Source organism: Sphaerodactylus townsendi, linkage group LG11 (assembly GCF_021028975.2).
Source record: "Sphaerodactylus townsendi isolate TG3544 linkage group LG11, MPM_Stown_v2.3, whole genome shotgun sequence".
Taxonomy (NCBI): Eukaryota; Metazoa; Chordata; class Lepidosauria; order Squamata; family Sphaerodactylidae; genus Sphaerodactylus; species Sphaerodactylus townsendi.
Window position 1 is genome coordinate 75393099 of NC_059435.1, and position 10421 is coordinate 75403519.

At 48.0% G+C, this 10421-nt stretch overlaps 1 protein-coding gene across 1 annotated transcript in view; it reads left to right on the top strand.

The window, feature by feature from the left end:
• The window catches only part of WNT9A (Wnt family member 9A), a 58109-nt gene extending 48817 nt beyond the window's left edge, over window positions 1–9292 (top strand). Inside the window, exon 4 of the mRNA XM_048511406.1 lies at window positions 8781–9292. Within this exon, the coding sequence (XP_048367363.1) occupies window positions 8781–9254 (474 nt within the window). The 3' untranslated portion in view covers window positions 9255–9292. The remainder of the gene's footprint in view (window positions 1–8780) is intronic.
• The last annotated feature ends 1129 nt before the right edge of the window (window positions 9293–10421 follow it).

Genomic DNA, 10421 nt, shown 5'->3' on the forward strand with positions numbered 1-10421 from the left:
TGCCATGGTCTGGTAGATCTTGTGGGTCTGGTAGATCTTGTGGGCTTTCTGGGCTGTGTGGCTGCGGTCTGGTAGATCTCAACAACCAGTTGAGTCCAGCTGTGAAAGCCTTCAACAATACATGTTCTCCTTGGTTTCTTGAGTGATAATTGTATCTTTTGAGCATCAGCATCCTGAGAAGCTCTGGACATGCTTGAAGGAGAAAATGGCAGGGCTTTGAGAATAGGTCAGGTGATCTCCTAACTAGAACTTCAGCAGTCAGAAGTGAACTGTAGCATCCCTTCCCCTGGCATCTATAATACTTCTGTTTGTTGTTTAGTGCAACCTGTCTTTTCCCATGATGTCTCGGACCCATGATGCACCGTCTCATAGCCAGAGGAGTTATCTCTGATATTAAGTAGCTGCTGTTGGGATAGGCTGCCTCGGAGTGTGGTGGACTCCTTCTTTGGAGGTGCTGTCTCAATTCTGTGGTATTTGTGGGCTTCCATTGGCTGTTGCCAGAAATGTCCCCAACAACATGGATCCAGAGGAGGGCAACCAAAATGTTAAAAGGTCTGGATGCCATGCCCGATGAGGAGCAGTTTAGGGAGCAGGGTATGTCTAGTCTGGAGAAGAGAAGGTTAAGGGGTGAGATGATCGCCATGTTTAAATATTTGAAAAGAAGTAATGTTGAAGAGGGAACAAGTTTGTTCCTGCTGCTCCAGAGACATAAGAACTGGCCTGCTGGATCAGACCAGAGTCCATCTAGTCCAGCACTCTGCTACTCGCAGTGGCCCACCAGGTGCCTTTGGGAGCTCACATGCAGGAGGTGAAAGCAAGGGCCTTCTGCGGCTGCTGCTGCTGAGCACCTGGTCTGCTAAGGCATTTGCAATCTCAGATCAAGGAGGATCAAGACTGGTAGCCATAGACCGACTTCTCCTCCATAAATCTGTCCAAGCCCTTTTTAAAGCCATCCAGGTTAGTGGCCATCACCACCTCCTGTGGCAGCATATTCCAAACACCAATCACACGTTGTGTGAAGAAGTGTTCAACTTTCTTGATCTAATTCTTCCCCAGCATTTCAGCGAATGCCCCTGGTTCTAGTATTGTGAGAAAGAAGAAAAAATTTCTCTCTGTCAACATTTTCTACCCCATGCATAATTTTATAGACTTCAATCATATCCTCAGATCTCCTCTCCAAACTAAAAAAAAAGAGTCCCAAGCTGCAGCCTCTCCTCATGGGAAGGTGCTCCAATCCTTCAATCATCCTCGCCCTTCTCTGCACTTTTCCATCTCTTGATATCCTTTTTTTTTGAGATGTGATGACCAGAACTGAACCAGTACTCCAAGTCGCGGTCGCACCACGATAACTATATAGAGGGCATGACAATCCCTTGCAGTTTATTATCAACTCCTTTCCTAATTATCCCCAGCATAGAGTTTGCCTTTTTCACAGCTGCCATGCATTGAGTTGACATTCCCATGGAACTATCAACTAAGATGCCCAAATCCCTTTCCTGGTCTGTGACTGATAGCACTGACCCCTGTAGCGTGTATGTGAAGTTTGGATTTTTTTGCCCCTATGTGCATCACTTTACATTTTGCTACATTGAACTGCATTTGCCATTTCTTAGTCCACTCACCTAATTTATCAAGGTCCGCTTGGAGCTCTTCGCAATCCTTTGCGGTTCTCACCACCCTACATAATTTGGTATCATCTGCAAACTTGGCCACCACGCTACCCACCCCTACTTCCAGGACAAGGAGCAGTGGATTCATAGTGCAGGAAAAGAGATTCCACCTAAACATTGGGAAGAACTTCCTGACTGTCAGGGCTGTTCGACAGTGGAATACATTGCCTGGGAGCGTGGTCGAGTCTCCTTCTTTGGAGGTTTTTAAACAGAGGCCATCTGTCAGGAGTGCTTTGATTGTATGTTCCTGCACGGCAGGGGGTTGGACTCGATGGCCCTTGGGGTCTCTTCCAACTCTGTGATTTTGTGAACACTTATAAGCTGACTTGAACCATGACACAAGCAGGATATAAATGTTTTAATGAGGAAACATTTGGTTTTGACTTTGTACTTTTTCAGGATGACCTGTGAGCTAAATAGCAGTTGCTTAAGGAGCAGCAGTGGCATAGGAGGTTAAGAGCTCGTGTATCTAATCTGGAGGAACCGAATTTGATCCCCAGCTCTGCCGCCTGAGCTGTGGAGGCTTATCTGGGGAATTCAGATTAGCCTGTGCACTCCCACACACGCCAGCTGGGTGACCTTGGGCTAGTCACAACTTCTCGGAGCTCTCTCAGCCCCACCTACCTCACATGGTGTTTGTTGTGAGGGGGGAAGGGCAAGGAGATTGTCAGCCCCTTTGAGTCTCCTGCAGGAGAGAAAGGGGGGATATAAATCCAAACTCCTCCTCCTCCTCCTCCTCCTCCTCCTCCTCCTCCTCCTCCTCCTCTTCTTCTTCTTCTTCTTCTTCTTCTTCTTCTTCTTCTTCTGACAGGGGTCCTCAACCTTTTTGGCCCTGCAGGCACTTTAAAAAATCCTATACAGCTACAAATGGCTGCCACGGGAAGCAGAGCCAGTCTCAAAATGGCCACCTCCACTTGTCCTTCAGATTTTTGTTCCATGGTGGCAGCTGCTGCCAAAGCAACATATTTAAAAACATGCAGAGCCAATCAAATCTCCAATGCTCAATCAGAAACCATGCCAGGCAGAAGTGCTACCTGGTCCCACCCATGTTTGAAAAAGAACACATGGAGCCCACAGGAAGCATGTGGGGTCTCCTGGTTTAAGGTGTAGCCTGGGACACCAGTGTTCACCTTGCCACAGGGCAACGGCTAAGGAAAACCCTGCAGTGCTTTGCACTGTGTGGTCTTCACCTTTGTAGCAAGGGCCCCGCCTAGAGAACAGTGGATTGAAATAAGGAACCGCGCAGTGGTAAACAGCAGGGGCAAGAACAGCCTGGCTAGGGCTCGAAAAACCTCATGTACAAGCAAGAAAAAGGAAGAGCAAGGCACACAATACACACAGTAATAACTGGTGTCATTCCATCTAGTATAAGGTGACCAGATTGTCCCCTTTGTAAAATGGGACCCGGGCGGGTGGGCGGGAGGGCGCGTGCAGCCACAGGAGCACACTGCCTTCTGGGGCGCTCCTGGTTTCCTGCCCTGTCACAGGGTGGGAAATGGGAGCGCAGAAGACAATCGCAACTCAATGACGAGAACTCAGGGCGCCCAGAAGGTAGTCATCCTCTTGCATTTCGTCTTGAGGCTGCTGCACTGCCTTCTGGGGCGTGCCCCAGAAGGCAGTGCGGCAGCCTTCCAAAAATCGGGATGGTTCAAAAAACCCGCGGGATGCGGGACAAGTTGTTTTAAGGCGGGACTGTCCCGCCAAAAGCGGGATGTCTGGTCACCATAATCTAGTACCGCACTGCGGAACCTCTTCATTAACTACACCTGAATTATCTCCACCTGCTGATTTGAAGATAAGTAGAAAGACTCTTGAGGAACTTGCTTCTCAATGGGAGCTTGACCATTATTGCATATACGGACTATTTATGAATGAAATATATATTTGTCACTATGACAATTGGTATATCTTGTTACAGTATCGTAGTACGAAATTTTTGAGTCGTTACAATATACTGTGTTTATTACTGTGTGTACTGTGTGCCTTGCTCTTCCTTTTTCTTGCCTGTACATGTGGTTTTTTGAGCCTTGAACAGTGGATTGATCCAGGGTGGGATCCAAAAATTTTAGTAACAGGCTCCCATAGTGTGGGATTCAAACTGTGGCGTAGCGCCAATAAAGCTGGGCGGGGCACAAAGGGGGCGTGGCGTGGGATTCCGGGGGCGGGGCATTCCTGGGTGGGGCTGTGGCAAGGACGCAGCCGTTCGCCGATCCTTGGGCTGAGAGCTTGAGCGCACACAGAGGCATGAGCTTCGCCACGCACGCCAGTGCACCTCCTGCTAGACTGCTTCAAGTTCTGCGTGCTACTGCTGAGGGGCATAACTAAGGCAAAAATCACGTGGCAAAATCACCCATTAGTAACCCCCTCTCGGCACACACAAATAATTAGTAACCTACTCTCGGGAACCTGTGACAACCTGCTGGATCCCACCTCTGGATTGATCCATTTCTCAGCAAAAGGCACCTCCGTCTCACTGGGCAAGCGCAGTTCTTCCAGTGACTACTTTCCTTGAAAACAGCGTAGGAACCAGATCAGCTGACTGTGCCACCACCTTGAGGGGCAACAGGAAGTGAGCCAGACCTCACAAATCCTTTTTACCACACCCTTTCCCGCCTGCTTATGACAGGAACGAGAAAACTGTTGGCACGGCTCCTTCTCAGGGAAGGGTCTTTCATCAGATAGTAGAAGAGTGCCTGGCCCAGCGGACAAACACTGCTCGCTATTGCTTTTGAGGTTCGGTTTCAGGGAGCACAAAGGAAGTCTGCGTTGGGATTTGAGGGGGGTTCGTAGAGGTAAGCTGATGCTAATAAGATTTGTGAAAGAGCAGAGCGTTTGTGGACCATCGCTGCAGAGATAGCTTTGCATTGATGCGTGATGTTCTTTAGTTCTCCGGAGTTTATCATACATGCTGGCATGTGAGCATCTGGAGCATCAGGCATTCTATGTATGATGGAACCATGAACCATTGCCGTTGGGTCTTTCCACACTCCTACATTCCTGCTGGGTGACCTTGGGCTAATCCAGTGGTGGGATCCAAACATTTTAGTAACAGGTTCCCATGGTGGTGGGATTCAAACTGTGGCGTAGCGCCAATGGGGCTGGGCAGGGCACAATGGGGGCATGGCCGGACATTCATGGGCGGTGCATTCATGGGTGGGGCTGTGGCAAGGATGCAGCCGCTGCGCCGGTCCTTGGGCGGGAAACGAATGCACACAGGCGCAGGCTGCCACGCACGCCGGTGAACCTCCTGCTAGACTGCTTCAAGTTCTGCTTCAAGTACTGCTGAGAGGAGGGGCGTAACTAAGGCAAAAATCACATGGCAAAATCACCAATTAGTAACCCCCTCTCGGCACACACAAATAATTAGTAACCTATTCTCGAGAACCTGTGAGAACCTGCTGGATCCCACCTCTGGGCTAATCACAGTTATTCGGAACTCTCTCAGCTCCACCTGCCTCACAAAGGTGTCTGTTGTGGGGTGAGGAAGGGAAAGAAGCTTATAAGCCACCTTGAGTCTCCTTTCAGGAGAGAAAGGTGGGGTATAAATCCAAACTCTTCTTTGAGGGTGCTGGGAAACCTCAGCCACTTGACCAGGTGATAGTTCCCAAGGATCCTCTGTCTGGTTTGGCGTCCATAAAGGCTGAAAGCAGCAGGAGTCTCGGAAGGGGAAGGTGTCTCCTCCACAAAACTGGCTTGGTGGTCTCTCAGCTGCACGGCACGCCGGTTTTCCATGACATAAGCCGGCCTCATCATAATGGGTCTCCGAGGGCTGGTAGACTTGTTTATCCTCCTTTCCGCCCCAACCCCCAGCCCGTTCTAGCCCTCCAAATCAGTCACAAGAAGAATCTTTTACTTATGCACCAGGAAACCGTCTTTTCGGTTTAGATACTGCTGCTCAGACAGTTCCTGGGCGACGCCGCGCTCGCCCTTCCCAGCTTCAAATACTTCCCTCCTTTTGCTACAAGAAGCTCCCGGCCGGATTCTCCTCTCTTCACACCCTCGACAGCTCAGCTGTGTCACGGAGCTGCCAACGGTGAAATAATCGCCTCCGTTGCGCCCATTTCGTGCCTAGCTAAGTGCCTACGATATGACCTCAGTGGGCATGACAAGGCCAGCTTGTCTGGCGGGGAGAGATGAGGTAATTAACCAGAAGGGCTTCTCCGCGCTCCTTGTTCTTTATTGACATGCGGGAGCTTTTAAGAATATGTAGCTTATTAAAAAAAAGCAATTTTCTCATCTGCCAAAATCCACTTGAGCTCACTCAACCGTTTGGGGGGGGGGCGGCGAGAATGGGCGGGGGGGGGGGAGGCCGAGAAGGAAGGAGTGAGAAACTGCAGATTGATAAAACTGCAGATTGATAACACAGGAGTTTGTTGTCTGTTTATGCCTTCCAAATAACTACTATTCTCTGTGTAATTATGGAATTCGCACAATATGATTTTTGACAGCTACGTCATGGTTCCTCGCCATCCAATCCTCCCTTCCAGCTGCTGGTATCTGCAATTAAGTGAAAACCTGGGCCAATATTTTCATCCCATTCGTTAATTCTTATATCTATTGTTTTCATAATCATCATCATAAAGATCTTCCCTTATACTCTACAAAGCCGTGGTGCGACCGCACTTGGAGTACTGTGTTCAGTTCTGGTCGCCACATCTCAAAAAGGATATCGAAGAGATAGAAAAAAGAATTAGAAGGGCAACGAAAGGATGATTGAGGGACTAGACACAACCTTCCATATGAGGAGAGGCTGCAGCGTTTGGAATATCTTTAGTTTGGAGAGGCGATCCTGTGGGGGGATATGATTGAAGTCTATAAAATTATGCATGGGGTAGAAAATGTTGACAGAGAGAAATTTTTCTCTCTTTCTCACAATACTAGAACCAGGGGGCATTCATTGAAAATGCTGGGGGGAAGAATTAGGACTAATAAAAAGGAACACTTCTTCACACAACGTGTGATTGGTGTTTGGAATATGCTGCCACAGGAGGTGGTGATGGCCACTCACCTGGATAGCTTTAAAAAGGGCTTGGACAGATTTATGGAGAAGTCGATCTATGGCTACCAATCTTGATCCTCCTTGATCTCAGATTGCAAATGCCTTAGCAGACCAGGTGCTCAGGAGCAGCAGCAGCAGAAGGCCCTTGCTTTCACATCCTGCATGTGAGCTCCCAAAGGCACCTGGTGGGCCACTGCGAGTAGCAGAGAGCTGGACTAGATGGACTCTGGTCTGATCCAGCAGGCTAGTTCTTATGTTCTTATCTTCTTGTTCCTTTTTTTTCTTTTCTTTTTTGGTTCGTGAGAAACCTTCCCGAGCGCTGACAACGTCCCGGGCGATCTTCCTGCGTGTAAAGCCGGGTGGCTGGATTCTTCTCCCGTTGCCGCCTTTTCTGTCTCCTTAAAATATCCCCCCGCCCCTCCTTGACTCCAGCCCTCCCTTTGTGTCTTATTAATGAAAAAGTCAGAGTATTAGCACACTTGATTTGTTCTGCCGGGCCCGAGTTAAGTGACGCTTTAATTAAATCCCCCCCCCCCCCTTGTTCGTGTTTCTCGGCAAAGTATCATTACACATGACTTTCCGACTACCTCTTTGGGAGCGTTGCTAAGTTCCTTAATCCGCCGGAGCCTGACCCCGTCTTTCTCTCTCTCCCCCTCCTTGGAGGTATGTCTGGTCAAGCATATCTTACATGTCTGAGGGGCGCTATGAAAGGGGATGCTGTTGCCCGGGGCGAAAGGGCTCTGTTGCTTTTCTTTCCCCAAACTTCCTTACTCGTGAGAAAGGGCAGGGGTGGGAGGCGGACGAGCTTGACCACCAGCAGGAAAGCGTTCCCATCTGGGTGGACAGAGGGCATGGGTTGCCCCGCTGCAGATCCCTTGATGTCCCGCACTGTTGGTCCCTTCAAGTTGTCGGGTACGGTTTTGCTATCGTTGCAGCCCATCAAAAAATCCTGTCACGAGATCACTTAATGTGCAGTTTTTTGCTGCAAAAAAAACTGCTGTGCTCAGTGAGGGGGTATTTCAGCTCTGCACTGCGAAATGGGAACTTTTTTTTAATTATTATTTTATTTCAGTTATGTTTTACATATATTTACAAATCTGTATACATAAAATAACATTGTTACTTTAACATTTACATAACGTTATTATTATCACACATACATCTCTCAAACCTACTATGGAGGTTTAGGAGTCCAACCTGTCTGTAACAAATCCATAACTGTAGATCTTTAACTGAATATTATAGTATAGGGTTCAGAGAGAAAGAATATGAGGAAAAGAAAGAAAAAGAAGAGGAAGAAAGAGAAGGAAAGAAGGAGAAAAGAGAAGAGAAGAGAAAGAGAAGAGAGTAGGGTAAAAAGAAGAAAAGGATAGGCGAACTTAACTCCCATCTGCTCTTCTCCTGTGTGAACCTGTTCACTTGCAGCTGCTTTGCAGATACCCCAAGTAGAAGCAAGCTCCTCAGAGGTGAAACAACACTTTATTCCCCAATTAAAAACATCTTGCATCACATCTGTGAAAGACATACCTGAGATGCTGAGAACAGGTAGAGGTCTGCATTTGGATGGTTTTTATCCAAATCCATTACTGAAATTCTGTTTCATTTTAGATAAGAAATAGCTGAAACGAAAGAGGCAGTTTGGGGTACTCTTTGGAAATATCCAAATGCAGGACCCTATTATCGTATCTGTGGCTTTTCTAATGCTTGTACAATGGGGGAATCACAAGAAGAAGAAATTAAAGAAAATGAGACTTGAGTACAAATTATACCAGTTAGTCATATCCCTATATATTCATGACTGACTTCTGCAAATCATGAACAGGGAGGAAAGAGTTGCTGGAACCTGAAATTCCTGCCGTGTTTGTAATATTATGCCTAGGCCTTTGGCACTCCAGATGTTATGGACTACAATTCCCACCAGCCCCTGCCAGCATGGTCATGCTGGCAGGGGCTGATGGGAATTGTAGTCCACAACATCTGGAGTGCCAAAGGTTCGCCACCACGGGCCTAGGCAATGGCAACCATTCCTGGTTATGGACTTAAACCTTGTTATTGTATAAGGAGAAATTCTTGAATTAACTAGGGGTTTTTTTTGTGTCCGTCTCCTGTAGGTCATTAAAGCTGGCGTCGAGACAACCTGCAAGTGCCATGGTGTATCAGGATCGTGTACCGTGCGGACGTGTTGGCGACAGCTCTCCCCCTTCCACGAGATTGGCAAGCAGCTCAAGCAGAAGTATGAGATGGCGCTCAAAGTGGGCAGCACCACAAACGAGGCGACGGGTGAAGGAGACATTTCTCCCCCGAAGAAATCGGTCCTCGGTCACGGCGACCAGATCCCAAGGACTACAGACCTTGTCTACATTGATGACTCCCCGAGTTTTTGCCTGGTGAGCAGGTATTCACCTGGCACCTCAGGCCGGAAATGCTACAAAGATAAAAACTGCGAGAGCATTTGCTGTGGTCGGGGCCACAACACCCAAAGCCGGGTGGTCACCAGGCCTTGCCAGTGTCAAGTCCGCTGGTGCTGTTACGTGGAGTGTAAACAGTGTACGCAGCGAGAAGAGGTTTATACCTGTAAGGACTGATGTGCTCCAACTGGATCGCCCTTCATGACGAGAGTCTATGATGTGTATGTATGGAGATAAAACAGGGTTGGAGGGTAGTGGAAAAGCTATGCCGAGGAGCAAGCAATTTGTAGGATGCTGGTGACCCAGCTGTCTTTCTCCCTGCCTTTGACACTGCCCTATTCTGCATGAGTCCCCAAAAATGTTCCGAGAATGTTGGCAGATCATTTTTGATCCCCCCGTTTGTTTGCACTACCCCCCTCAAATCAATTCCTGGCCGCCATTTTGTGTTTGGCCGTTTTTTAAAAAATTCTCTGTGGAATCCATGCTTTGATATCAGCTCCAGTGCCTTGTGCTGCGGTTCCCCATAGCTCGTGTAAACGAAGCTCCAAAGGTTTAACACCCCCACCTCCAAGAAAGCAGAAATGATAAAAATAAGTAGATGGAAAGGAATGGCGTAAGCTCAGCAACATGACAGAAAATGGTGCTGAAGACGAAGTTCAAGGACAGCAGAATGGAATGGAAAACATATTAAGCAGCTCTCGTAGCCATGAAAACATTTTGAACCATAGAACTGTCATTAAAGAGGACACATATACAATGTTTGCAGGCGGGAAATAAAATGTTTCAGAACACTTTGGGGTAAAAAAACATGCAGAACTCCATAGAGGAAATGTTTTATTTTGTGCCTCAAAACGTTTTATTTTAGCAGTGTGACAAGGGCCATTGTTAACGTCTCTGCAAATTGATTTTGGAAGTCCAAATGTGTGAAACCAAGTGCCTGTTGAATTGGAGTACATGCTGGGTTTTGGGGGGTGGGGGGTGGGTGGGAGGTGTTTATTGCCCAAGTTCACGTTAATTCAGAGGTGAATCAAGCCATGTTTCTAAATAAGGAGGTTTTTGGCATCATGAACCGGCCTGTAGTCCAGATGTTCCCTGTCTTTGCTGACCTGCTTTGACTGCCTTGAGAAGCAAGATCTGGAACAGTGACTGTGCCGGCGGGAAGAATAGGCAGGCAAAATGATAGTTGAGCAGCATAGCATGTGTTAAAGGCAAGGTGACCAGACGTCCCGCTTTTGGCGGGACAGTCCCGCCTTAAACCAATTTGTCCCGCATCCCGCTGGGTTTTTTAACTGTCCTGATTTTTGGAAGGCTGCCGCACTGCCTTCTGGGGCGCTCCCCTTTTCC